This window comes from Theropithecus gelada, chromosome 13 (assembly GCF_003255815.1).
Source record: "Theropithecus gelada isolate Dixy chromosome 13, Tgel_1.0, whole genome shotgun sequence".
Taxonomy (NCBI): Eukaryota; Metazoa; Chordata; class Mammalia; order Primates; family Cercopithecidae; genus Theropithecus; species Theropithecus gelada.
The window spans coordinates 47,807,737-47,834,943 of NC_037681.1; the positions used below are offsets into that span (position 1 = coordinate 47,807,737).

The 27,207-nt window shown below is 49.2% G+C and overlaps 3 protein-coding genes across 8 annotated transcripts in view; 2 read left to right on the forward strand and 1 right to left on the reverse strand.

The window, feature by feature from the left end:
- Positions 1-428: 428 nt before the first annotated feature.
- NRBP1 (nuclear receptor binding protein 1) lies at positions 429-14,401 on the forward strand. Of its 3 annotated transcripts, XM_025353540.1 has the most exons (19): positions 429-566; positions 5,680-5,909; positions 6,097-6,219; positions 6,414-6,515; positions 6,899-6,988; positions 7,479-7,519; positions 7,890-7,984; positions 8,477-8,500; positions 9,509-9,592; positions 9,802-9,860; positions 10,016-10,114; positions 11,930-12,062; positions 12,549-12,654; positions 12,798-12,848; positions 12,952-13,087; positions 13,274-13,327; positions 13,414-13,477; positions 13,710-13,765; positions 13,851-14,401. In XM_025353540.1, the coding sequence occupies exons 2-19, from the start codon at positions 5,700-5,702 to the stop codon at positions 13,953-13,955; spliced, it is 1,632 nt and encodes a 543-aa protein (XP_025209325.1). In that variant the 5' UTR covers positions 429-566; positions 5,680-5,699; the 3' UTR covers positions 13,956-14,401. The 3 variants fall into 3 exon arrangements, with proteins under 3 accessions (XP_025209325.1, XP_025209326.1, XP_025209328.1); XM_025353541.1 differs by lacking the exon at positions 8,477-8,500; XM_025353543.1 differs by lacking the exon at positions 8,477-8,500 and having other exon boundaries at positions 9,805-9,860.
- Positions 14,402-14,506: 105 nt separating this feature from the next.
- On the forward strand, positions 14,507-18,600 carry KRTCAP3 (keratinocyte associated protein 3). Of its 4 annotated transcripts, none has more exons than XM_025353546.1 (7): positions 14,507-14,581; positions 14,720-14,904; positions 14,983-15,042; positions 15,210-15,416; positions 15,531-15,665; positions 16,082-16,194; positions 18,426-18,600. In XM_025353546.1, exons 1-6 carry the CDS (start codon positions 14,554-14,556, stop codon positions 16,187-16,189), a joined length of 723 nt encoding a protein of 240 aa, XP_025209331.1. In that variant the 5' UTR covers positions 14,507-14,553; the 3' UTR covers positions 16,190-16,194; positions 18,426-18,600. The 4 variants fall into 4 exon arrangements, with proteins under 4 accessions (XP_025209331.1, XP_025209329.1, XP_025209330.1 ...); XM_025353544.1 differs by lacking the exon at positions 18,426-18,600 and adding an exon at positions 16,320-16,432; XM_025353545.1 differs by lacking the exon at positions 18,426-18,600 and adding an exon at positions 16,323-16,432.
- IFT172 (intraflagellar transport 172) overlaps positions 16,508-27,207 on the reverse strand; it is a 45,060-nt gene continuing 34,360 nt past the window's right edge. The window contains exons 31-48 of the mRNA XM_025353539.1: positions 26,149-26,242; positions 25,936-26,000; positions 25,564-25,744; positions 25,211-25,320; positions 24,963-25,092; positions 21,532-21,630; positions 21,225-21,334; positions 21,033-21,096; positions 20,828-20,914; positions 20,449-20,565; positions 19,685-19,795; positions 19,373-19,492; positions 18,385-18,480; positions 18,054-18,113; positions 17,870-17,968; positions 17,427-17,580; positions 17,145-17,236; positions 16,508-16,656 (exon numbers count right to left, since the gene is read on the reverse strand). Coding sequence (XP_025209324.1) covers positions 16,567-16,656; positions 17,145-17,236; positions 17,427-17,580; positions 17,870-17,968; positions 18,054-18,113; positions 18,385-18,480; positions 19,373-19,492; positions 19,685-19,795; positions 20,449-20,565; positions 20,828-20,914; positions 21,033-21,096; positions 21,225-21,334; positions 21,532-21,630; positions 24,963-25,092; positions 25,211-25,320; positions 25,564-25,744; positions 25,936-26,000; positions 26,149-26,242 — 1,879 coding nt within the window. The 3' untranslated portion in view covers positions 16,508-16,566. The remainder of the gene's footprint in view (positions 16,657-17,144; positions 17,237-17,426; positions 17,581-17,869; positions 17,969-18,053; positions 18,114-18,384; positions 18,481-19,372; positions 19,493-19,684; positions 19,796-20,448; positions 20,566-20,827; positions 20,915-21,032; positions 21,097-21,224; positions 21,335-21,531; positions 21,631-24,962; positions 25,093-25,210; positions 25,321-25,563; positions 25,745-25,935; positions 26,001-26,148; positions 26,243-27,207) is intronic.

Genomic DNA, 27,207 nt, shown 5'->3' on the forward strand with positions numbered 1-27,207 from the left:
CTAATTTCAGTGTTAGGTAATTTTTAAAAGCTTTCCAGAGAACTGGCGTCCTGCACAACAGTCTCGTTCCAAAATAATGCAGGCGGGGACTGGGGTGGGAGAGCTCCTCTCGGACCGAGGCTACGTCTTTCGCTCCTTTTGTCTTTTCGGGGCATTAGAACTGTCATGGCGCCTTCAAGAAGAGGGAGGAGGCCTTCCCTGCGTCCAGCGGAACCATCTGGGGCACCTGGACCGGGCGGTGGGGTGGACAGAGAGACAAGCCCCAGCTGGGACCGAAAACACCAACCCCTCTGAGAGGTCTCGGCCGGACCGGCGCAAGGGGAGGAGAGCGGGTGGAAGCCTACCCCAGCGAGCTCCCGGCGGCCGGGCCCCGCCCATCGAGAACGTCGCCCAATGGAAACCTGCCGGCGGTGCGGCACCGCCCATCTGTTGGTCGGGACGCCGCGAGGGCGGGGCCCGCAGTTCGGTTGCGCTGCGGAGCGCAGCTGTGAGGGAGTCGCTGTGATCCGGGGCCCCGGAACCCGAGCTGGAGCTGAAGCGCAGGCTGCGGGGCGCGGAGTCGGGAGGTGAGCGCCCAGGGAAAAGAGGGCCCCGGGAGGAGGCGGTTCGCGAGAGGACGGAAGGATCGGCCTCCGAGGCCCGGGACGGTGGGACCCGCCAGGCGGGTGCTGAAGGCGGCCCTGCTCACTCAGTAGCCCAGGCCCGATCGGGCCCTGCCTGCTGGAGCCGAGGGGCCGCTTCGGCCCCGCAGTCCCTGCCTGTCCCTCCCCGGCCTCTCTGGCTTGGCGGCGGCGCCCCGGAATTCTGCGGGCGCGGGTCGGGAGGCCCTGGCGTTCGCTTGGAACTCCGGCTGCGAGAGGCGGGGCCCGGCGGGCGGGGGCGGGGGCGGGGGCGGCGGTCGCGGCCCGGCGGCCTGCGGAAGCGCGGCGGCCTGGCCAGGCCTGCTCGCGGGGCGGTGCGCCGACTGCGCGGGGGCGTGGCCTGCGCCCCTGACTGCGCTGCCGGGCCGGCCTTTGATGAGGTGGCCGCCGCTGGCTCCCTGGGCCCCAGCCTGGTGCCTGCGCGGGCCGTCGCTGCCTTCCAGGCGCAGGGCATGCGACCTGTTGGAGTGTGAAATTCTAGGGGCCAGGTTCTTCTCCCGAGCGGTTTTATTTCCCACTGGACAGTGCTGCGGGTCTCAGAGGCCCTCTTGTCCGCTCAGGGTGAGGACGCTGAGAGGCCCGGGCCCGCGAGCTCTTGCAGAGGAGCTGACACGCAGAGGGGCTGCTGTCCAATAAACGAAAGTCTCGGGGAAAAACTTTGCAAGGCGATCTGCATTACTCCAAAGTGAACACTGCATGTCTCAGGGTGGCTGGAGGCGGCAAGGAGAATCCCCTTATGGGCGCATATGAGCTTTTCCGTGTGTGATCTCTTTTAAACCTCTCAGCGGCTCCGAGGCAAAACTCCCAGTGTCGCAGAGGTTTCTTCATCAATAAGAGGAGTGCTGGAGGATCTCGGGCACTGCCCTCATTTTGCCTGCGAAGGAAAAATTAGGAAGGGACAAAAAGTCACAAAAATTAGGAAGGTGGTGGGGTGGGGGGTAAGCAAATTCCAAGGGCACATCTCTGATGAAGGTTTGGTGTCTCCTGTGGTGCCCTACTGTGGATTAGTTGTTTGTGTCCTGGGTCCAGAAGTTTCTTTGGAGTCCATTGGCTACAGCTTTCCTGTATTAGAATTCTACTGTTATTTCCTATTGTAATCTGGCTGGGTATTTTACTTAGTTCAGATTCTAGATGCATTCAGTGAATGTAGCTGCTCAAGGAAGTAACTGATAGTGTCTTACCATTTTCTTAGCTACTTTTCGGATGAAGGAACATGATCTCTAACAGAAGTTTTCTGGTAGATTACTAAAACAGGCAGATAGTAGCTTTCCTGGCTGGCTGAGTTAAATCCCTCTCCAGCGATCCTCCCACTTCAGCCTCCTAAGTAGCTGGGATTACAGGCATGAGCCAGCGCGCCTGGCAAATCTCTCTAGAATAAGCCAGGATCTAGAAAATAACATACGGAAAGAATATCTTGCCAGATTTCCTCTGTACTGCCTATTGCTCTTTGGTATTCACTAGACTGTCTCTAATAAAAATCTCCTGAGTTGAGTTAAACGTAGTGTAGATTGGGGGCAGAGATGGGCACAAATGGGCATCAGAGAGTTCTAAAAATACATGTGGACTTTTTAAAAGATTGGTGTGTTGACTGGAGACTTCTGAACTTAGAGGAGCACATTTACTTTCCAGGGTATCACCTTCTTTGTCTTGTCTTTTCTTTTTTTTTTTTTTTTTTTGAGTCATAGTCTCACTCTCTCACCCAGGCTGTGGTGCAGTGGCACCATTTAGGCTCGGTGCAACCTCCGCCTCCTGAGTTCAAGTGATTCTCGTGTTCAGCCTCTTGAATAATCTGGGATTACAGACATGTGCCAACACACCCTGCTAATTTTTGTATATTTTTGTTGCCCAGGCTGGTCTTGAACTCTTGAGCTCAAGCAGTCCGCCTCCACCATCTCCCAAAGTGCTGGGATTACAGGCATGGGCCAGCTTGCCCCGCCCAGGGTATCTCTTTCATACTGTAGAGCACTCTCTTGAGCCAAGCACACACAGGTTCCAAGTCCTTCACAGTCTTTGTTCTTAGAGATACAGAATAACATTAAGTGGTTGTCTTGCGACTTTTTGTACAAGTTAATGGCATTTAGCTCTTGAGAATTATTTTTCTTCAAGTACCCATGACCCTGAAAAAAATGTTATGCTGTATAATACTTTTTTCTATAAAAGTTGTACATTGAGTTATTTGTATTTGTTTTTTTTTGTTTTTGTTTTTTGAGATGGAGTCTTGCTCTGTCGCCCGGGCTGGAGTGCAATGGCCAGATCTCAGCTTACTGCAACCTCTGCCTTCCGGGTTTACGCCATTCTCCTGCCTCAGCCTCCTAAGTGACTGGGACTACAGGCGCCCGCCACCACGCCCGGCTAATTTTTTGCATTTTTTAGTAGAGACAGGGTTTCACCATGTTAGCTAGGATGGTCTTGGTCTCCTGACCTCGTGATCCGCCCGTCTCGGCCTCCCAAAGTGCTGGGATTACAGGCTTGAGCCACCGCGCCCGGCCGAGTTATTTGTATTTGTAAGAAATAACCTAGGCCAGTGCGGTAATCCTGTGATCCCAGCACTTCGGGAGGCTGAGGCAGGCGGATCATGAGGTCAGGAGATCGAGACCATCCTGGCTAACACGGTGAAACACCATCTCTACTAAAAATACAAAAAATTAGCCCGATGTGGTGGCACATGCCTATAGTCCCAGCTACTCAGGAGGCTGAGGCAGGAGAATCGCTTGAACCTGGGAGGCAGAGGTTGCAGTGAGCCAAGATCACACCACTGCACTCCAGCCTGGGCAACAGAGTGAGATTCCATCCCCTCCGCCAAAAAGGAAATAACCTATATCAGATCTAGTGCCCCAGAGAATGGAAACTTCAGAGCCTTTGAGCAATGTGAATGAAATGAAAGCTGGAAGCTTAAAGTCTTAGCTCTGACTTGAATTTGTGGCTGCTTGAATGTGGGTATTTATTTTGTTTGTTATTGTATCTCAAAGACTTAGCCCAATGGTTGGCCCACAATAAGTGCTTAAAAAAAATCTGTCAAATGAGTGAATGAAAAAAAAATGTTGTTAACCAATACTCATTTGTCACAGTCACATCACAGGAAAGGTGAGGTCATCAGGGATGAAGTCACTAACAACTGCCAGTTACCTGCCCCAAGGGTAGCCTCACCATGGACTGGCAGGCTTGTTCTGTGTAGAGAAGGGATGGATAGTGAATGCCAAAGTCAGTTCTAGCTGGATAAATTAGCCAAGGGTTTCTTTCAGCTGGATAAGTTGGCTGAGGGTGCTACAGGTCCAGCCTTAAGGCTGTCTCAGTGCAACATTTTGGAGTCTGGAGTCATCTGTTCTGAATAGCACCCATACAGCTTTTTTGTTTTTAATTCTTGAGATGGAGTCTCACTCTGTTGCCCAAGCTGGAGTAGTGGCACAATCTCAGCTCACTGAAACCTCTGCCTCCCTGGTTTAAGTGATTCTCCTGCTTCAGCCTCCTGAGTAGCTGGGACTACAGGTACGTGCCACCACACCCGGCTAATTTTTTTATTTTTAGTAGAGACAGGGTTTTGCCATGTTGGTTAGGCTGGTCCTGAACTCTTGACCTCAGGTAATCCACCTACCTCAGTCTCCCAAAGTGTTGGGATTACAGGCGTGAGCCACCATGCCTGGCCACACATAGCTTAATTCTTGAGCACAGTACAAATAGGGTGTACTTGTGGATTCAAAGGGAAGCATGTTGGATGAATATTTGCCAAGAAGGAATGGAGCACCTGATTTTGCTGTTGATTTGAACCTGACTCTAAGTGAGGTTGGACTGCCGTAAATCTTGTGTTTGTCATTCCTAGGTGGGTCATCTTCAACTATGATAGCTCACCTTCTCTAGACTTGAGTTAGGAGAATAGTTAATGTTGCAGTATTTAGGACTGATTCTGATTTTGGATTTAAAGGAAACAAAGGTGGTGTGTGTTTCCTATTTTTAATTTTTAAAAATTTTGTGTAGAGACTGGGGTCTTGTTATGTTGTCCAGGCTGGTCTCAAGTGCCTGGCCTGTTTTCTTTTGAATTTGCAGATGAAGTTATTAGGATTATTAAATCTTTTTATTTATTTATTTTTTTGAGACAGGGTCTCCCTCTGTTGCCCAGCCAATGGCATGATCATAGCTCACTGCAGCCTCAAACTCCTGGACAATCAAGTGATTCTCCCTTCAGCCTCCCGGGTAGCTGGGACTATAGCTGTGTACCGCCTCACCCTGCTAATTTTTAAATTTTTTTTGTAAAGATGGGCTCTCACTCTGTTGCCCAGGCTGGGTCTCAAACTCCTGGCCTCAAGTGAACCTCTTGCCTTGGCTTCTCAAATTGCTAGGATTACAGGGGTGAGCCACTGTGCTCAACTGGATTACTAAATTTTTCTTTTTTTTTTTTTTTTGAGATGGGGTGCTTGCTCTGTCACCCAGACTGGAGTGCAGTGGCACGATCTCGGCTTACTGCAACCTCCACCTCCCTGGTTCAAAAAATTCTCGGCCGGGCGCAGTGGCTCACGCCTGTAATCCCAGCACTTTGGGAGGCCGTGGCGGGTGGATCACGAGGTCAGGAGATCGAGACCATCCTGGCTAACACGGTGAAACCCCGTCTCTACTAAAAATACAAAAAATTAGCCGGGCGTGTGGTGGGCGCCTGTAGTCCCAGCTGCTTGGAAGGCTGAGGTGGGAGAATGGTGTGAACCCAGGAGGCGGAGCTTGCAGTAAGCAGAGATTGCGCCACTGCACTCCAGCCTGGGCAACAGAGTGAGACTCCGTCTCAAAAAAAAAAAAGAAAAAATTCTCCTGCCTCAGTCTCCTGAGTAGCTGGGACTACAGGCACATGCCACCACACCCAGCTAATTTTGTATTTTTAGTAGAGATGGGGTTTCACCATGTTGAACTCCTGACCTCAGGTGATCTGCCCACCTCGGCCTCCCAAAGGGATTACGGGCGTGAGCCACTGCGTCCAGCCTGGGTTACTAAATCTTTACAGATGTATCCTGACTCTCTCTGCCTTCTCCCTCTGTACTTGCCCCAACCAATGCAGGCCTGAGTGTTCCTTCCAGCATGTCGGAGGGGGAGTCCCAGACAGTACTCAGCAGTGGCTCAGACCCAAAGGTAGAATCCTCATCTTCAGCTCCTGGCCTGACATCAGTGTCACCTCCTGTGACCTCCACAACCTCAGCTGCTTCCCCAGAGGAAGAAGAAGAAAGTGAAGATGAGTCTGAGATTTTGGAAGAGTCGCCCTGTGGGCGCTGGCAGAAGAGGCGAGAAGAGGTAAGGTGATGGTACAGTCACTCTTGGGAGTGAATTCTGGAAAGGTGAGAACTGGAAGAGCGAAGTCTTAAAAGAGGCCGACCAAACTTCAATAGGTTGGGGGCTAGGAGGAGATGATCATATGGAGTGTTAAGATGGAGGATTTGCGAGATAACTTTAATTGTCTTTCATATGAATTTCTTCTCAGGTGAATCAACGGAATGTACCAGGTATTGACAGTGCATACCTGGCCATGGATACAGAGGAAGGTGTAGAGGTTGTGTGGAATGAGGTACAGTTCTCTGAGCGCAAGAACTACAAGCTGCAGGAGGTAGGTAATGCTGAAAAGGTGAAGCCTGGGGAATGTTGGAGCACTGATGTTAGAGAGGAATTGGTATTGGGAAGCTGCCCATGAGGAGAGTATGTTGGGGTCAGTTCATTTCTGGGGAGGGACAGGGAATGGCTTCTCAGGATTATTATAGTGATTTATGAACTCTGTTATTCCACTGTCTCCCTTGCTCTCAGGAAAAGGTTCGTGCTGTGTTTGATAATCTGATTCAATTGGAGCATCTTAACATTGTTAAGTTTCACAAATATTGGGCTGACATTAAAGAGAACAAGGCCAGGGTAAGAATTTTTTCCCCATATTTCCTGAACTTACTGCAAAGAGACTAGCTACATTTATTATTGTTCGTTTTACACTCAGAGATTAAAACAAGGTAGTTTTGAAACAGAACTGGAATCAGCTGCAATGGCGATAAGAGTAGGGCTTCAGTTGTCACCTATGCCTTTTATATGGCTATAGATTGGGCAGAAAATGAGTGAACTTTTGCTTCCTTCTTCCCATAACTTTTATTGCTTAGTAGTTTTCATTGCCCTATTTAGTCTAAGTAAGTAAAGCTAAGAACAAAAGGAGAGAAATTTTAACAAACTTTCAAATTTAAAATCTGTTACAAGGGAAGGGATCATTTCTACTATAAGACCTTTTAGTAAATGCTTTGCCTCCCCAGGTCATTTTTATCACAGAATACATGTCATCTGGCAGTCTGAAGCAATTTCTGAAGAAGACCAAGAAGAACCACAAGACCATGAATGAAAAGGTATAGAAGGAGAGCAGACAAAGTTTTAGGCTCGGGGTGGGGCAGGGCGGGGGCCTTAAAAATTACTGTGTTAATAATGAAGCTGGGCCGGGCGCGGTGGCTCACGCCTGTAATCCCAGCACTTTGGGAGGCCGAGGCGGGCGGATCACGAGGTCAGGAGATCGAGACCATCCTGGCTAACATGGTGAAACCCTGTCTCTACTAAAAATGCAAAAAATTAGCCGGGCGAAGCAGCGGGCGCCTGTAGTCCCAGCTACTCGGGAGGCTGAGGCAGGAGAATGGCGTGAACCCGGGAGGCGGAGCTTGCAGTGAGCCGAGATCGCGCCACTGCACTCCAGCCTGGGCGACTAAGCGAGACTCTGTCTCAAAAAAAAAAAAAAAAAAAAAAAAAAAAAAATAATGAAGCTGATCAGGAAGGGATGGAAGGAGCTAGTGGGAGAGAGTTAAGAGAGGGAATTACTGCTGACCCTTGGATCAAACTTTGTTCCAGGCATGGAAGCGCTGGTGCACACAAATCCTCTCTGCCCTAAGGTAAGTAGTACCTGGTTAGTTTCTTACCCATATTTCCTGATTTAGTTCCTCCAAACAGATTTCAGGGCACTACTCTTCTGTTCTATTCTGCCTCTTCCCACTTTCTTTGAATCATATACTGTCAAGATTAGGCCCCCTACGGGTCTTTTAAAGGGTGCATCCTAATGCCCTAACCACAACACTTACCTCCTACCTCTTTCTCCTAGTGCTTATCCAGCTATTTAAATCATCAGGCATAATGGAGATTCAGAGTGTGGGGATTATCTTTATGGTGACCAGCAGGAGACCTGGCCCTTGCTCCTCTTAACCCTTGGGTTCCCCTTGCCCTTAATTTCCCAGTGGCCCCTCTAACAGCCCAGTGCCCCCACAGCTACCTGCACTCCTGTGACCCCCCCATCATCCATGGGAACCTGACCTGTGACACCATCTTCATCCAGCACAACGGACTCATCAAGATTGGCTCTGGTGAGGGGAGGGAGAGGTTCTGGGCAGGGGAGCCTCGGGAATTTGGGACCCATGGGGGTAAGATGAATGGGGGATAACAGAGCAAAATTCTGAGGTGTGGGCCGGTGAGAAGAGAAAGGACCTTGCTAGGAGTAATTCATAGGAGAGGCCAGTTAATTAGTGGAGAGGGGATAGGATATATAATCTTACACCTTTTTGAAAGGAAATTAGGGTCAATACAGAGATACTGATAGGAGGTTGGGAAAGGGCAAGAGATACAGGTTTGAGGTTTGATTTGAGCCCTGGGGCCAGACCCTGCCAGAGGAGGTTCCAGGCTGTGCCTGCTGTGAGTGCTTTCATTTGCTGTGTATTTGTGTGCAGTGTACAACATTTCTGTGTGCTGTGTCTGTGTGGTATTTGTGTGTCCATTTGTCTGGGGCTTGGCTGCTCCATGGCTCACAACTTTTCTCTGTTTTCCTCCCTCCCGCTTACGGGCTGCTCTGTTCCCAACAGTCTTTCATAGGATTTTTGCTAATGGTGAGAGCTCCCTCTGCCCCACTTGGGGCTCTGTTTGTGCTCCCTCTGCTCCCTTGGCGGCTGCCCAGTGCATGCAGTCGTGGGAGCAAACCCTCTTCCCCTATCTTCCCTGCCTAATTATGCCTGCTTAGCTTCTGCCCTGCCAGCCCTCCGCCTGCTTGCCCCTCCATAACCTGCTTGTTTCCTGTGGATTCTGCCTGGCTGGCCACTTACCTCCTGGATTCATGTTCCCCCTCATCATCAGGCTAGTTTCCCAGATCATACTGTGCTCCCAGATTCTCTGTGACTTGTAGTCATTGTTGATGATCTGAGTGAGTCCAAATTGGGCCTGGTCCTGGTTCCTCATTCAGCCCTGTGGCAGGCAGTGTTGAGGAATAAGGGGGTAGAATAGGAGTCTAAAAAGTTTTGGTGGATTGAAAGTGGAACTGATTCAAGGGTATTAGCTCAATTCTGAGCTCTTTTTGCGTTTCACTCAGCAAAGGTGGGTAAGAAGGAGGCTACCTCCTGAGTTGTATGTTAATACTTCTTATCCTTATTTATCCAAGTTCCTGAGGTCTCCAATTGTCCCAGATTAGGAGGGGCTGCCTGTGTTTTTATGTTATTTGCAGGGTGGATGAAAAAACTAAAACCAAATATTTTCATGTGAGTAGGGATTAGATGTACCTGGGATTTAGGGAAGGTGAACGGGGCACAAGTGAAAGTTTTTCCTTAAACTGCATTGCTTCTAGACCAGCCAGAAGTCCCTGTGTATCTGTTAATTTAGTCTGGTGCTTTTGTTGCTCCTGATTTAGGGACATTAGATAAGAAGCAGCAGGCCTAAGAAAGGGGAGGTTGGTGGTGTCCATGTGTGGTCTATAGTTCAGGACGGGAAAGGGGATATGTTTGTGCCTGTTGAGGGTCATCAGAAAGGAGACTTCAGGAGAGAATTTGGCTTTTGGGGCCTCTCTCTAGAGTGAGACTATTCTTTGTTGATGGTGGTCAGATTGTGTATGTCTTCCCTACTCCCAGTGGCTCCTGACACTATCAACAATCATGTGAAGACTTGTCGAGAAGAGCAGAAGAATCTACACTTCTTTGCACCAGAGTATGGAGGTGAGCCTTCCTACTTTCTCTGCCCTGTCCTCATCCCCCTGCTTTTGCACCTTATAACTTGAGGTACAGAGGCAATATAACTGAAACTTCTAGGCCTTCTCTACCAGCATACAAAATATTTTTTTCTTTTCTTTTTTTTTCCTAAGGCATTCCTGCCAACCCTAGACCCCAATCCTCTGATTAACCAAAGCCTTCTCGGTTTTTCCTAGAAGTCACTAATGTGACAACAGCAGTGGACATCTACTCCTTCGGCATGTGTGCACTGGAGGTGAGGAGACTGGAGAGGAGGGGGGCAAGGGGTCAAATGAGAAGATGGAAGGGGGAATGGAGGGAGGACAAGTAAGGCGCTGGCTTGGAAGGAGTGATTGTGTGAGCACTGACATTCTTAGGTGTCTCCTTTTTTTTTATTCCTCCTCACTGAAGATGGCAGTGCTGGAGATTCAGGGCAATGGGGAGTCCTCATATGTGCCACAGGAAGCCATCAGCAGTGCCATCCAGCTTCTAGAAGACCCATTACAGAGGGTAAGGATCTTCAGGATCACTCCCTCCTCAACTGACCTTCAAATGTCTTCTGGTTTTTCTTCCTTTGTATCCACTGGGCGTATGCTCCTAAGATCTAGGGAACATAAAACAGAAAGGACACACAAAATCTGTAAACATTTTCTTAGGAGGTGCCTACCATGTTTTTGCATACATACACATAGGTTAAGGGGTTAAGATGGATGATACTGGGGTTCAAAGTTGTGTGTTGGCTGGGCGCAGTGGCTCACACCTATAATCCCAGCACTTTGAGAGGTGGAGGTGGGCGGATCACTTGAGGTCAGGAGTTTGAGACCAGCCTGGCCAACGTGGTGAAACCCTGTCTCTACTAAAAATACAAAAACTAGGTGGGCGTGGTGGTGTGTGCCTATAGTCCCACCTACTCGGGAGGCTGAGGCAAGAGAAACGCTTGAACCTGGGAGGCGGAGGTTGCAGTAAACCGAGATTGGGCTACTGCACTCCAGTCTGGGCAACAGAGCGAGACTGTCTCAAAAAAAAAAAAAAAGAAAGAAAAACAATGTGTGTGAATTTAAATATGCCTACATGGAGGTAAATTAATTTGATGGTTACTTCAGGCAATTGCTGTATACTCTCAGACAGCCATTTTTATATTTTTAAGCACATCAGTCAATTTAAATTAAACCAGTTGTTTGGGATTTTATATTTATACAGTTTTAGTTAATGGTGCCCTGAAATAATGAGCCAAGATTTAAAAGACATAAGGTTATGAATCAGTTGATAGACTATAGTAAGTAGAGCTTGGACAGGAAGGTCCAAACAAAAACAGTTTGTAACTCGTTAGTTAAGTATAATAGGGAACAGAAGAGAAAAGAAGACTAGTGGGAAGTCAGGAGGATAGTGTGGAGTAAGTTTCTACTTCAACACTGAGGTGGAGTATTCAAGTGAAAGATTAGGTGTGTGACCTTGTTAGCCTTCAAGGTTAAAAGCAGGAAAGCAGGTTAATTGTCATGGGACGTGCAGGAGGTAGAAAAGGAGGCGGTGGAGCACGGTGGCTCATACTTTTAATCCCAGCACTTTTGGAGGCTGAGGTGGGAGGATCACTCGAGCTCAGGAGTTCGAGACTAGCCTGGGCAACATAGCAAAAACCTATCTCTGTGAAAAAAATATAAACATTAGCTGGGTGTGGTGGCACATGCGTGTGGTCCCAGCTACTCTGGAAGCTGAAGTGGGAGAATTGCTTGAGCCCAGGAGGTTGAAGCAGCAGTGAGCTGTGATTGTGCCACTATACTCCAGCCTGGGTGACACAGCAAGACCCTGTCTCAGGAAAAAGAGAGAGAGAGAGAGAGAAAAAAAAGGCAGAATGGGTAGAGGAATCCTGGGAAATTGAGTGAATTCAATGATTGTGGGCAAAGGAAATTGTGATACTAGGCTTGTGAAATAAAAAAGATGGTGAATATTGATCACATTGGGTAAGTTTGGGAAGAGAGAAGCTAAATTTGGCAAGATTTAGAATAGAAGATAGGCAGTGCATTGGCTAATAAAGCAGAGGTAGAAACTAAGGAAAAAGAAAGTGTGAACATTAAAGAAAAAAGCAAGCTTGTGGTTGGAGAGCAGAAAAATAATTAAACCCAGAAAGGCAGTGGATGGTGTCTTTCATATAATATCTTACAGTTTTTGAAGCCCTTTCAGGTGCATTTGTCAATATATTGTTTTCTCAGCAAGTGCTGAGCCTCTACTATGTACAAAGCCTTGTGCTAAGTAGAATGAGAGTTATAAAGATGAACACATTGAGGGGCTTTCCAGATGCCTGCTCCAGTTCCTTGTTTTCTTTTCTAGGAATTCATTCAAAAGTGCCTGCAGTCTGAACCTGCTCGCAGACCAACAGCCAGAGAACTTCTGTTCCACCCAGCATTGTTTGAAGTGCCCTCGCTCAAACTCCTTGCTGCCCACTGCATTGTGGGACACCAACGTGAGTCCTCTTGGCCCTATGGGGAATAGTCTTCCAATCTGGAACCCTGTAACTATCACTGGCATGCTTGCTTTCCTCTTCTATTTCCAAAGGGATTCTTTTTGTTGTTGTTGTTTTTGAGACAGAGTCTCACTCTGTCTCCCAGGCTGGAGTGCAATGGCTTGATCTCAGCTCATTGCAACTTCCAGCTCCTGGGGTCAAGCGATTCTTGTGCCTCAGCCTCCCGAATAGCTGGGATTACAGGCATGTGCCACCATGCCTGGCTAATTTCTGTACTTTTAGTAGAGATGGAGTTTCGCCATGTTGGCCAGGCTGGTCTTGAACTCCTGGCGTCAAGTGATCTGTCCACCTCGGCTTCCCAAAGTGCTGGGATTACAGGCATGAGCCACTGCGCCAGGCCTCCAAAGGGATTCTTTACCCCTTTGCCTGCATGCCTTCTATGACATTTAATCTGACTATCCCTTCATAACATCCCGCTCCATCCAGACATGATCCCAGAGAACGCTCTGGAGGAGATTACCAAAAACATGGATACCAGTGCTGTACTGGCTGAAATCCCTGCAGGACCAGGAAGAGAACCAGTTCAGACTTTGTGAGTAACTGAGAGGGTCTAAAAGGGGCAAATTGGTCACTACCACTCTTGAGGCTCTGTAAACTGCCCATTCTCTGGGAATGGTTGAATTTGCTATTTTGCTTGTTTCCTTCCTTCCATCTCCTTTCTCTTTTCTCCTCCAGGTACTCTCAGTCACCAGCTCTGGAATTAGATAAATTCCTTGAAGATGTCAGGTGAGAGCAGAGTGAGAAGGCAGGCTTTCTTGAGGAAGCAAGCAGGGTTGGGTATCCTAAGGCATTCACAGAGCCCATGTGACCTGTCTTCATCTTCCTCCAGGAATGGGATCTATCCTCTGACAGCCTTTGGGCTGCCTCGGCCCCAGCAGCCACAGCAGGAGGAGGTGACATCACCTGTTGTGCCTCCCTCTGTCAAGACTCCGACACCTGAACCAGCTGAGGTGGAGACTCGCAAGGTGGGGGCTGTGTGGGTGTGGATTGTCTCCATGGCTGTGGTGGAAGGGAGAGAGAACATCTCAAATAAGGCTCTATTCTTTAGAGAAAATGCTCCCTAGCAGCCATGCCCTATGGGCTGGAAAGACGTCTAGGTATTGGGTTTTTTATGGACAGGTCTCTAGAGTGACCCTCTCTTCCTTCCCTAGGTGGTGCTGATGCAGTGCAACATTGAGTCGGTGGAGGAGGGAGTCAAACACCATGTAAGGCTCAGGGCTAGGGTTGCGCAGGGCTGGTGGCCAGAGGGTAGGGAAGAAGAGTCTCATTTTCTGACTGTCCTATTCTCCAGCTGACGCTTCTGCTGAAGCTGGAGGACAAACTGAACCGGCACCTGAGCTGTGACCTGATGCCAAGTGAGTCTCTCCCTTCCCTCAGAGGATGGAGAGTCTATGAGCCTTATCTTTTAGGGACATATTCAGGGGTGGGAAAGGTGACAAGGCAGTAACACATTGACTCACATAGAATGACTATCTTAGCCCCTAAAGCAGTGGGTGGATCTGACAGTTTAGCCCCGGTGGGGCTGTCTGAAGGGCCCCAGGTCCCTCAGTCCCATACTGTACTCACCCGCTCCTGTTTCTCTGTCAGATGAGAACATCCCCGAGTTGGCAGCTGAGCTGGTGCAGCTGGGCTTCATTAGTGAGGTGAGGTTTCTGCCTTCATCTGCCCTGGCTGCCCCCATGCCTTCTCTTCTCTCAGCCCCCATGTCACTGAGCTCTTCTTCCCCAGGCTGACCAAAGCCGGCTGACTTCTCTGCTAGAAGAGACCTTGAACAAGTTCAATTTTGCCAGGAACAGTACCCTCAACTCAGCCGCTGTCACCGTCTCCTCTTAGAGCTCACTCGAGCCAGGCCCTGATCTGCGCTGTGGCTGTCCCTGGACGTGCTGCAGCCCTCCTATCCCTTCCCCCCAGTCAGTATTACCCTGTGAAGCCCCTTCCTTCCTTTATTATTCAGGAGGGCTGGGGGGGCTCCCTGGTTCTGAGCATCATCCTCCCCCTCCCTTTTCTTCCTCCCCTCTGCACTTTGTTTACTTGTTTTGCACAGACGTGGGCCTGGGCCTTCTCAGCAGCCGCCTTCTAGTTGGGGGCTAGTCGCTGATCTGCCGGCTCCCGCCCAGCCTGTGTGGAAAGAAGGCCCACGGGCACTAGGGGAGCCGAATTCTACAATCCCGCTGGGGCGGCCGGGGCGGGAGAGAAAGGTGGTGCTGCAGTGGTGGCCCTGGGGGGCCATTCGATTCGCCTCAGTTGCTGCTGTAATAAAAGTCTACTTTTTGCTAAAAGCGTCGTGTGTTCGCGCCTTTCCCGCCAGGGGGAGCGGCCCGGGGCGGAGGCGGGGCCCAGATGGGAGGGGAACCCGGGACGGAGGCGGTGCCCAGGTTGGGGCGGGGCTGGGCCCAGGTAGAGCGGCCCAGCGGCCGGCGCGGCGGACGGGATGAGGCGCTGCAGTCTCTGCGCTTTCGGTAACTTCCGGGACCTGGCGTCTTGTCTCCTAACCTTGGGGCCACCCTTGGCCCGTCCTACTGCGCGCGGTTAACCCGCCAGGAGCCATCTCTCCCCACCCCGCCCGACTCAACCCTGCCCTCACCCGTGCTTTGCAGACGCCGCCCGGGGGCCCCGGCGGCTGATGCGCGTGGGCCTCGCGCTGATCCTGGTGGGCCACGTGAACCTGCTGCTGGGGGCCGTGCTGCACGGCACTGTCCTGCGGCACGTGGCCAATCCCCGCGGCGCTGTCACGCCAGAGTACACCACGGCCAATGTCATCTCCGTCGGCTCGGGGCTGCTGGTGAGCGCGGCAGGTGGCCCGGGGTGGGGCCGGGCGCCCGGAGAGCCCAGCAAGCCAAAGGCTTTGTGTCTTCCACAGAGCGTTTCCGTGGGACTTGTGGCTCTCCTGGCGTCCAGGAACCTTCTTCGCCCTCCACTGGTGAGAAGGGACTTCCTGGAGCTTTTAATGAGTAGGCTTGAGTCAGGGAAATGGGGGCTGAGATTGGTCTTTCAATAGATTGGAGGAGCCTCAAATAGAGAAACTGGGTGTCTAGTCACTGGGAGTTAGCCAGGCCCAGGCTGCTCACCCTGATCTGTCCCTGCCAGCACTGGGCCCTGCTGGTACTAGCTCTGGTGAACCTGCTCTTGTCCGCTGCCTGCTCTCTGGGCCTCCTCCTTGCCGTGTCACTCACTGTGGCCAATGGTGGCCGCCGCCTTATTGCTGACTGCCACCCAGGACTGCTGGATCCTCTGGTACCACTGGATGAGGGGCCGGGACATACCGACTGCCCCTTTGACCCCACAAGAATCTATGTGAGCACATTCTCTTCCTTCTTGTGGTCTACAAAGCCTTGGTCCTGCCCTTTTAATTTCCCTTCTTTGCTGCACTTGCCCTACTCCCTCCTACTCCCCATCCTTGCTTTTCAGGATACAGCCTTGGCTCTCTGGATCCCTTCTTTGCTCATGTCTGCAGGGGAGGCTGCTCTATCTGGTTACTGCTGTGTGGCTGCACTCACTCTACGTGGAGTTGGGCCCTGCAGGAAGGAGGGACTTCAGGGGCAGGTAAGGAAGGTGAACAGGAAGGGTTTATTCCACAGAGATTGGCTGTGTTGAAAAGATGCTGACTGGCCAGGTGCAGTGGCTCACACCTGTAATCCCAGCACTTTGGGAGCCTGAGGCAGGCAGATCACTTGAGGTCAGGAGTTTGAAACCAGCCTGGCCAACGTGGTGAAACCTCATCTCTACTAAAAATACAAAAAATTAGTCAGGTGGGGTGGCGGGCACCTGTAATCCCAGCTATTTGGAAGGCTGAGGCAGAAGAATCGCTTGAACCCGGGAGGTGGAGGTTGCAGTGAGCCGAGATCGTGCCACTGCACTCCAGCCTGGGCAACAGAGCCAGACTCCATCTCAAAAAAAAAAAAAAAAGATGCTGACCTATCATTCAGGGCAAGGGTGTCTAACTCCACCTTTTTCTGCAGCTAGAGGAAATGATAGAGCTTGAATCTCCTAAACATAAAAGGCAGGAAAATGAGCAGCTACTGGATCAAAGTCAAGAAATCCAGGCATCACAGAGAAGTTGGGTTTAGGACAGGTAATGGGCCTTGAAGGTGGTGGCCTGGGTAAGAGTCGGGGCAGGGAAGTGCACTTAGAACTGGGTCTAGGTCTTGCCATGCTGCTTTCCCCCTCTGACCTGGGTTGGTTCTCCCCTCTGTCCAGCAGGTGCTGTTCCAAGACTCAGTCCTAAAGGGTGTTTTTTTCCCACTAAGCAAGGGGCCCTGACCTCGGGATGAGATAATAAATTGTAATAAAGTAACTTCTCTTTTCTTCTACTTGATTATGATTCCTTTTGGGGAAAAGGCACTGTGTGATGTTGGGAGTGACTCTGATCAAAGAATACAGTGGTCTCAGTTATTTATAAAACTTTAATGAGGGAGAGGCCCTAACTCTTCCTCAGCTCTACCGACTACTGAAAGGAAAAGCTGGTGCTGGGGAGCCCTCCACACCACTGACTGATGAATTTCAGCACGTCCTGGCACACTGGGCTGTGGGAGGTCTGTAAGCAAATGGAAGAACATGAGAGGAACTTGTTAATGCTCGAAATAGAAAATCAGCTCCATCGCAGGCTTCAGGGTCTGCACCTGCCTTCCTGCAATCCCACCCACCTTTCTAGTGTGTATGTGGGTTGTTTGTTTTGAGATGGAGTCTTGCTTTGTCATCCAGGCTGGAGTGCAGTGGCACTATCTCAGCTCACTGCAACCTCTACCTCCTGGGTTTAAGCGATTCTCCTGCCTCAGCCTCCTGAGTAGCTGGGATTATAGGTGCATGCCACCACGCCCGGCTAATTTTTGTATTTTTAGTAGAGACGAGGTTTGTAACCATGTTGGCCAGGGTGGTCTCAAACTCCTGACCTCAGGTGATCTGCCTGCCTTGGCCTCCTAAAGTGCTGGGATTACAGGCGTGAGCCACCACGCCTGGACTTGTTTTTTTTTCTTTTTTAGTGCTGCCCTCTCTGCCTTCATTCTTCAAGTCCCCCTCTCTAACCTTGATGGCCATAAGGAATTTATTCCAGTTGTCCTTGTTAGCAGCCTTCCCTGGCCGCTTAAATTCAATTTTGTTCCTCAGAATGGGGTATCCTGTGGAGGAAGAAAAAAATGGTGAACTGGGATTTGAGAGAGATTGAGGATGGAAAAATGAGGAGCAGCCTGGGGGTAGAAAGCATGGTCCTGTCTTTTGTACCCTTTACTGAATCCTAGTAAAATTAAGTTTATTGATCCTGCTGCTTTCCACCCACCACAGGATCTGGGGTGCTGTAGGCTTCTATACCTGTAATAAGGCAGGGCAGGGCTTGAACCCCAGTGCTTGCTGCCACTAAGGAGGCCTCGTAGGCACCACGCTCATCCCGAGGCAGAACCTGCTCCAGCCGCTGGTCCATGGAGACTGTAAGCACCCAGTCTCGAACCTCTTCTCTCTCAGCCTCCTGGAAAGAACAAGAGGGAATGGTAGCTTCACACAGGGCAGGGCAAGTTGGGGTAGATGGGTGAAGAGGGGGTTTGCTAAGCCCTCATCCTGTATACCAGCTTTCAGCCACAAATCCTCCTTGGATTGGGGGATACAGTCACAGCTTTTTCTTTCTACTTTGCTTCTACTTTCAGTGAAAGAGTAGTGAGGGCTGAGGTCCTTCCAAAGATGGCAGCACAAAGATGTTCTCCCTCCTCAAGGCACTTACACTGGTGAGGCCTTCCCATTTTCCAACCCTGTGCCCTTACCGGTACATGCTGCTTGGCTGGGAGTGGCACCTCAAAGGGAATGTCTGTATCCTGAAAATCAGAGTGGTCAAGGCCATCCAGAGTCCCCTCCTCGATTGCCTGCAGTAGAGTAGGCAACCATGAGCTAGGCACAGCTTGCGACCAGCAAAAACCCCCACCCTCGGGGCACAGCTTCCCTACGCACGTCGGTCAGGTCCAAAAAGCGATTGAGGAAGATGAATGCCATGTTCTCCCAGCCAACTGCCTGCAGCAGAGAAGAGTTGCAAATGGGAGTGAACAAGCTGGGTTTGAATGCTACTTCTCTGGGATCCAGATGCAAATGGGAGTGAACAAGCTGGGCTTGAATGCTACTTCTCTGGGATCCAGGGAGAAAAATCCAGGAAGACATAGGAGGGCCACATCCTCCATAACATCAGCCCTACACTCAGCTTTCCTCTACCAGAGCAGAAAGGATATTCTATTTTCCAACTTTTGACTTCCTCCTATCTGCCCCACCCTTCCTTGTCCCAGCTCACCTTGGCAGCAATGCCTGCTTCATAGAAGGCTTTGTCTACAGGTAGTAGCTGGGTGTGACGCAAGAGTGAAACAGAAAGTCTGGCAGCCACAGTTTCCTGGGATTAAAGTCAAAGCATTATGAATATGACACTAAAGTGACTGAGCTACCAGACCAATGATCCTGTAAGGCAGCCACAGAACTGAAAAACAACAATTATTATTAAACTGCTCTGGATCCCAAGCTGTTCTGGTCTTAGGTTGGTTTTTTTTTTTTTTTTTCTTTCTTTCCTTTTCTTTTTTCTTTTCTCTGAACAACAGACCTGGGCCTAAGTTCAATTCTTTTTTTTTTTTTTTAGGACAGTGTCTCACTCTGTCACCCAGGCTGGAGTGCAGTGGTGCCATCTCAGCTCATTGCAACCTCTGCCTCCCGGATTCAAGCAATTCTCGTGCCTCAGCCTCCTGAGTAGCTAGGACTACAAGCGCACACTAGCACACCTGGCTAATTTTTATATTTTTAGTACAGATGGGGTTTCACCACGTTGGCCAGGCTGGTCTCTAACTCTTGGCCACAAGTGATCCACCCGCCTCGGCCTCCCAAAGTGCTGGGATTACAGGGGTGAGCCACCGTGCCCGGCCACCTAGATTATTTCTAAGGTTCTTTCCACTTGTAGAATTCTATTGTCCAAATACATTAAATAAATATACAGTGAACAATCACAAATAAGCCCAAAATATGTGTACATTATAAGAGGTGAATAAATAAATCATGGGATTTGGATGTTTAAACATAATGAGGCTGAGGCTGTGTGGGCACAGAGCCCTAAGAAGGTCAGAAGAAGAAAACCTCAGCAAGGGCTAAAGATTTGTTTAGACAGAAGAGAAGCTGAAAGAGAGGTGGGGAGATTCAAGAGCCCAAGCTGAAGAATCCAGAATGTGAATCAATTCAGCTTTATACATTTGCAGATGAGCCCTTCTGACTGAGTGCTCCTCTGCCCTCCTACATCTCACCAGCTGTTTGACACTCTGGGCCGCAGAGCGCGTGGCATAGTAATGAGCAATCAGCAGCATCGTCTTGAACTCCTCATGGGCTGGAGAGTTTGCCTCACTGGACTTCACCAGGTTTTCACACTAGAGGAGGGAGACAGCACAGCCTGGCTCAGGGATCAGAGGAGTGCCAGGGCCACAGAGTGGTCTCTGATGGCCACCTGGCAGAGGAAGGTAAAATACATCTGAGAATAAAGGTTTATGTGCATGAAAGAAGAGATGAGGACAAGGACAGACAGAGCAGCCCCTTCACTCCTGTCGACACAACTTCCTCACCAGGTTGAAGAGGACATCTCGAAGATCAGCCCAGCTATGATAGGCCTCGGCACAGTTGGTTCCAGGAGAGCTCACCATGTCAGTGAAGATCCTTTTGTAGATATTGAAGTTCTAGAGGTAGAGGGGAGAAGGGCATCTGAGAAGGGCACAGCTAGAAGAGAAAGTCAGTGGGAGTGGGGCCAAAGGGAGGAGAAACAGGCTCTGTGTGTAGAAATGGGTATGTGTGTGTGTGCAAGAGCTGGGAGACAGTGGCAGATTATTAAGTGCTGATTATTTTTAATGAAATGAATTATTTTTAAGTGCTGATTATTTTTTATGAAAAGAGGAAGAAACTTTCTTAGCTGGTGCTGTGTGAGTGTGGGCAACTGTACAAATGTAAATGCAGAGTCACAACATTAATGGGCTGTGACTCTCAATCAGGCAGCAGTGTTCATTCTCTGGAGGAAGTCAGTAAAGGCCCTAGAGGTATGTGCAGGATTCAGCTCTGAAAGACAGGTGCCTGTGTATTTGCTAACAGCATGGGGAGCTCCATGGGTGTTTCTTCAAACAGAAGTTGAAAGTTTCTGCAAACTTCTCCCCTTGCTCTTAGCAAATACACAGCCTCCAGAGAGGCTGTACCTTTCTGGAGATGTACTGGGGGCTCTGGGCATGATGTTCTCTAAGGATAGAATCCTCTGAGAAGATAGTTCCTGAGAAAATAGGTGGTTCTAGAAGTGAAAAGAGTTTCCTTGTGGAAACATTCAATCCAAGGAGAAGGCTGGTACCTGTGGGTTAGCAGGGGCTCCGTGCTGTACATATAGGGCCAATGCCTGGGCAGAGTTACCCTCCCGGATCAAGTGAGTTGCATACAAAGCCACGTACTTGTGCAGAATCTTGTAGTTCTGTACAGGGGTGGAGGAAAAGCATGCGTGAAGTTGGGATCAGCAAGACCAAGCAGTGAGGTGACTTGAGGCCATGTATTTGCTGAGGAGACAAAGGGCGTATGCAAACCTCTGACCCCAGTTTCAGATTGAGCTTATCTGATGCCCATTAGAAATCTTTGGGCTTTGGGTTTTTGTGGAGGTAGGAGAGATGCAGCTTTGAAGCAGGTGGGGAATCAAGGGAAAATGTAAAGGAAAACTGGGAATGGGAAGACAGCAGTACCTGCTTGGTAGCTGTTTCAATGCACTTGTCCCACTGGCCCTGCTCCACATACAGGTCCAAAGCAGCTATCACATCCACACCCACCAGCTGGGTCAATGGAAGACAGAGTTACAAGAGAAAAGAGATGACATGAGGGAAAGAAGAGGGAGAGAATCTTGTGAGTCTCTCCCTGCATTCTGCCTCCTGCTAATTCTGCAAGTCTCACCGAGTCCACTTTGCCCTGGTTCTTGAGGAACTCTTTATAATGCTGGTCCACATAGTCTTCGTACCTGTGAAGATGTTCAGAGAGTTCCATCTTCATATTCCAGAATACCAACCCTCCCCATAAGACTTTCTCCCAGTCTTTACAAAAGGAAGTAAAAGAGAATTTCCCGGTAAGAAGGGGTTACAAGCTTACCTGGGATCTAACTCCTTAGCTACACGCTTAGCCTTGTTCCACTCCTCACCCTCGATGAAAGCATCAATTGCTTCCTTGACAAGGTCCAGATTCAGATACAGCTCTGCAGCCTGCACAACGGGAAATCAGCATGGAGACTTTCTCCTTGCTCCCAGTCTTCCCGCTATGAGCTCTCCCATCTGTTTCCCCAGGACTGCAAGCCTTGCCCACCAGGAGGCCCACTTCATACACCTTCCTGGGTGCAGATGTCACCCTTGCACCCATCTCTGTGAAATCTATTTCTGTTCCATCCCATCACCCTGCTTACTGCACTGTGCTTTCCAATTCCAATCAGCTGGGGTCCTACAGCCAGAACGACCTCCATATTACGTTGAGGAGGCAGAAACTTGATGGAGAGTTCGGCTGCCTGAGTGGTTGAAGAGAAGATGGAAATGGGTAGGAGAGACAAATATCGCTGAGTCCTCAGCCTGATCCATTTCATACATTTTTCTCCTCCAGATGCCAACTTTTTCTCTTACTGTCTCCTTCAACCTTGTACCCTCCTGGGCAGAGCCTGACCCACGGTCCATTAAATCCTTTAATTAGCCATCAGTGGACCTATCTTTCCTCTCAGTTCATTAACTCTTTCAGACACTTCCTGTGCTGCCTGAGGTCACTGCATTTGAACCTTCCACCTTTGACAAAATCATTTTCAAGGTCTTTGTCACAAGTAAAATCTTTGTAGCAGAGTACAGAGAAAGGACTCCTAAAATGAGGAGTCCAGGGCATTCTGTAACTATTTGTGTTGGGCTTTTATGAGCTTTGGTTTCTTCATTCATACACACTGGATTTTGAAGACTTAGTATAAAAAAAGAATGGAAAACATCTAAATAATGTGTGTGAGTACATGTTGAAATGGTAGTATTTATTTAATTTTTTTGAGACAGAGTCTCACTATGTCGCCCAGGCTGGAGTGAGGTGGCATAATCTCAGCTCACTGCAACCTCTGCCTCCCAGGTTCAAGCAATTCTCTTGCCTCAGCCTCCTGAGTAGCTCGGATTACAGGCCCCGCCCCCTGCCACCATGCCCAGGTAAGTTTTGTATTTTTGGTAGAGACGGGGTTTCACCTTTGGCCAGGCTGGTCTCAAACTCCTGACCTCAAGTGATCTGCCCGCCTTGGCCTCCCAAAGTTCTGGGATTACAGGCATGAACCACTGTGCCCAGACGAAATGGTGGTATTTTAGATATACTGTGTTAAACAAAATATATTACAATTATTTTCACGTTTCTTTTTACTCTTTTTAAACATGGCTACTAGAAAATTTAAATGACATGTATGGCTTACATTTGTGGCCTGCATTATATTTCTAGTGCCAGTGCTGGAATAGATGATCTTGATGATACCTTTCAACACTTAAAACTCAGAAATTCTACAAAACCAAGTGTTCTATGAGATCATACTGTTTCCATTAGGACGCTGACATCTTCACCAGATTTCAATTTCCACACAATCCAATTTAGCTGTAGTTTATGCTAATCCCCTCTGGTCTTTCCCTCACCTGTTCTTGCCTCCCTTTCTTACTGCTAAGCCCTTCAAAGCTTAATCTGCCCTGTCCGCATCAGGAAGCCATCTTCTGACTAATATGAAGAAGGTACAGTCATGCCGTGCTCCCAAGTTACACATATCAGATACTCAATACTGCCAATTAAAATCTGCTAGAACCTCAAAACCAATCATCAGCCCCTCTTTCTACTTCTCTCCCTCTAACTTCTAGGGGTTATTCAATTATAAGACCTCAAAAGGCCGGGCACAGTGGCTCACGCCTGTAATCCCAGCACTTTGGGAGGCCGAGGAGGGTGGATCACGAGGTCAGGAGATTGAGACCATCCTGGCTAACACAGTGAAACCCCGTCTCTACTAAAAAAAATACAACAAAATCAGCTGGGTGTGGTGGCGGGTGCCTGTAGTCCCAGCTACTCAGGAGGCTGTGGCAGGAGTATGGCGTGAACCCGGGAGGCGGAGCTTGCAGTGAGCTGAGATCACACCACTGCACTACAGCCTGGGCGACAGAGCAAGACTCTGTCTCAAAAAACAAACAAACAAACAAACAAAAACTCAAAAACCTAAGGGAAATTTTGCAGGGCCATCACCATACAAACATGTCATTTAGACGGCCAATTTCACCCTCTTCATGACCCCCACCCACCAGATTTCACTGTATCTAAGGTGCACTTAAACTATATGTGCATCCACCAACATGGCACATGTATACATACGTAACAAACCTGCATGTTGTGTACATGTACCCTAGAACTTAAAGTATAAAAAAAACTATACGTGCATCCCAATTTTAAAGATATTAAAATATAATTATACATATATGCCACTGTTAACTTTATGTATCAATTTGACTGGGCTACAGGGTATCCAGGTATTTGGTCAGACATTATTCTGGGTGTTTCTGTAAGTGTTTTTGGATGACGTTAACATTTAAATTGGTAGACTGAGTAAAGCAAATTGCCCTCTCTACTGTAGATAGACCTCATCTGATCATTTCAAGGCGTGAACAGAACATACAGGCTGGCTCCTTCCCAAGTTAGAGAGAATTCTTCCTGTTTGACTGCCTTTAAACTGGGACACTGGCTTCTTCCTGCCTTCAGATTTGAACTGAAACATCAGCTCTTCCTGGGACTCAAGCTTGCTGGCCTTCAAACAGGAACTACACCATCAGTTCTCCTGGGTTTTCAGTTTGCCAGTTCACCTGCAGATCTTGGGCCTTGTCTATCTTCATAACTGCATGAGCCACTTCCTTTTAATAAATCTCTTTATGTACATGTACACACATATACCTACAGTCATGCATTGTCTAATGATGGGTATGGTCTGAGAAATATGTCCTTAGGGGATTTCATCGTCATGTAAACATCACAGCACAAACCTAGATGGTATAGTCTACTATACATCAAGGTAGAGGTTGCGTAGAACTTATTGCTCCTAGGCTACAAACCTGTACAGCACACTTCTGTACTGACTACTGTAGGCAACCATAACACAATGGTAAGTATTTGTATACTGAAACCTATCTAAGGCCAGGCGTGGGATCATCTCAAGTGATCCACCCACCTCGGCTTCCAAAGTGCTACAATTATAGGCGTGAGCCACCACGCCCACCCATGTGGTCTACTGTTGACCAAAACGTTGTTATATGGCATATGACTGTATATATCCTGCTGGTTTCTCCAATATAGTGTGTCTTATTATTTGTGACACATACTGGCCTGGCTTAATTTGCTGGAGGCTTCTTTTCAGGAAATGTTGGGTGGGGGAGATGGAGCCCATGCTTTTTTCATGTTCCCTGTCTGGCCAGTTCCTGTGCATGGAGTTGCCCTTCCAACTCCTATCCAAGTCCTCCCTCCTTCTTCACAGAGGCTTCCTGACCCCTCTAGCCCACAGAGATCTCACTGTTCTCTGAACTCTACTCTAAATCATGCACTTTAGTCTTTACTCAGATATGATATTAATTGAGCCATGTGTTGGTCTAACTCCCCTAACTTTTGGCTGTCAGGGTCTGTCTTATATCTGCTTTTACAGCCTTCAGAGGTTCTGGCTCTATCATCCAGCAGGCACTCCACAGATTCCTGCTACCTGACTGAAAAGAAAAAGACACAAGAGGAAAGAGCTGCAGATGTGAGAAGTGGAGCTGAGTGTGAATACAGGCCTAGGGAGAAGGAACACCAGAAAGGGCCTGCTGCCCTCACCTTCATCCAGCACTTCTCCGCCAGTCCGCTGTTCCCAGAGTCTCGCACTTTGAGGTAGCAGTCCACAGCACGGCTGTACTCTCCAGCCTGCTCCCAGTGTCGAGCTTGTTCCACGAGTCCCTCCACACCCCTGTGGAGATGAGAACGCTGGGACTTGGCATGGGGGTGGGGAGCAGCGTGCTCTATCCTGTGCATGCCTCATGACCCTCCCAGCCCTGCCAATGCTGCCTGGACCTCTAGCCTCATACCTGGCCCCCTTCTTAGTAGCTTCCCGCTCATACTCTTCCTGCAGAGCCTCCAGCTGGCTGGGCACATAGTCCTTGCAGATCCGTAGAGCGTCACTCCATAATCCAGCCTCCTGCTCAGATTTCCAGGTATCAAGAGGGCAGAGGCAGGCATGACAGCTTCCCACTGCCACACAGGTGCTCTGGCCCACAGACTCCTGGGTCCTTGGACCTCTCTTCTCCTTCCTCTTTCCTGTCTTTCCCACTCCCCAATACTAACCTCCCTGATCCTTCTTCATACCAGGGGTCAGTGTGGCTCTCTGTGGGCTCTCAGAACCTCTTCCCCTCCCCTCATGGCCCTGCATCCAGTGCCCCACCTTATAATAATTGAGGGCCAGGCCTGGTCTCTGGGCCCGGAGCAGCAGCCCTTCTGCTTTCTGAAAGTCCTTCTCCTCCAAGGCCCCCCGGGCCTGTCCCACAAGCACCTCGGCGACACTGTCAGGGTCGTGGGCCTCAGCCACACGCTGAGCTGCCTCCCAATCCTGGTTATGGACAAACCTGCCTCCGGATGGGGACAGAGGAGAGACTGAGTATAGGACTGAGGCCCCAGTAGTGGGAGACAAACAGCCATGTCACTGAGGGGTGTAACACTGATTTGTTCTGGGTTTGAGTGAAGATCAAGATAATCATGAAAGATCCTGGGACTGTGACTGGGGAAATAGGATTAAGGAATGTATGGGGTAACTCACATGAGGACTGCTTCCTTGGGTTTACCAGCTCTGATGAATTCAGCTTCAGCCTCTTCGAATTTCCCCTACAGGGAGAGCAAGGCAGCCGTGCATGGTGAGAAGGAGACTGGCATCACAGGCAGGCATGAGCCTGGGGGTATGCACACCCAGGAGCAGTGCACTAGGGGATGAAGTAAGAGGGCTCTGCGGTCAGGGTCCAAGTCACACCCATACCTCATCCTCTAGGAACATAGCATATTTGAGATGAACCTCGGGGGTTTTGTGCTTGAGGGCCAGCCGAGAGAGTTCAAACGCAAATTCAAAGGAGCTGAAACAGAAAGTGCAGATAAGGTTTTCTTTCTTCATGCTTCCATTCAAAAAGGGAACAAGATAAGACAAAACAGAAAGGACAGAGTTGAGGGGAGAAAAAGTGACAGATTTAAGGATAATGGATATGAAGTGACAGAAGAGCATAGAGAGATAAAAAGGAAGACAGGCAGGCAGCCCTGTGAAGACCATGTCACTGTCAGTGTGGATCAAGAGATGTCTGGAAAAGCCTATGCCTTCCCTGCGGCCAGCTGCTCCTGAGGAGGGAGTCTGGGCCTGCAAAGGGTAAGGGAGGAGTGAGCCTCGCAGCCCTACGCTGACAGGGCTAGGTGGACTCCTGGTGCTCACCACCTCCTCCTGAGCTCCAGCTACATTAGCAGAAATATAGTCTCTCCAAAATATGAGCAAGACCACCCTCAGCATCAGACTCCATGATTGGCATCTATAACAGTAGCTTAAGAAAAGTTCACTTTGCTCTTTTGGCTATCTTTCTGTGCCGCCACAATGGTGTGCATGAATGTCCTGGCTGATGTGCTCAAGAGCATCAACAATGCTGGAAAGAGAGGCAAACGCCAGGTCCTTATTAGGCTGTGCTCCAAAGTTATCGTCTGGTTTCTAATTGTGATGCTGAAGTATCGTAAATTGGTGATTTTGAAATCATTAATGATCACAGCTAGGAAAACTGCTGTGAACCTCACAGGCAGGCCAAACAAGTGTACAGTGATCAGCCCCAGATTTGACGTGCAACTCAGAGATCTACAAAAATGGCAGAATAATCTGCTCCCATCCTGCCAGTTTGGTTTTATTGTACTGACAACCTCAGCTGGCATCATGGACCATGAAGAAGCAAGACAACACATACGAGGGAAAATCCTGTGATTCTTTTTCTAGAGATGTAATACATATTTACAAATAAAATGCCTCATGGACTCTGGTGCTTCCAAAAAAAAGAAAAGTTCAGCCGGG

What these genes read in the sequence shown, in the direction of transcription:
- KRTCAP3 (XM_025353546.1), top strand. Translation starts at nt 14,554, where the DNA reads ATGAGGCGCTGCAGTCTCTGCGCTTTCG. An exon ending in ACCTTCTTCGCCCTCCACTG is followed by an intron (nt 15,043 to 15,209) that starts GTGAGAAGGGAC and finishes TGTCCCTGCCAG; the next exon opens with CACTGGGCCCTGCTGGTACT. An exon ending in AGGAGGGACTTCAGGGGCAG is followed by an intron (nt 15,666 to 16,081) that starts GTAAGGAAGGTG and finishes CTTTTTCTGCAG; the next exon opens with CTAGAGGAAATGATAGAGCT.
- NRBP1 (XM_025353540.1), top strand. Translation starts at nt 5,700, where the DNA reads ATGTCGGAGGGGGAGTCCCAGACAGTACTCAGCAGTGGCTCAGACCCA. An exon ending in TAGAAGACCCATTACAGAGG is followed by an intron (nt 10,115 to 11,929) that starts GTAAGGATCTTC and finishes TTTCTTTTCTAG; the next exon opens with GAATTCATTCAAAAGTGCCT. An exon ending in CTGAGGTGGAGACTCGCAAG is followed by an intron (nt 13,088 to 13,273) that starts GTGGGGGCTGTG and finishes TTCCTTCCCTAG; the next exon opens with GTGGTGCTGATGCAGTGCAA.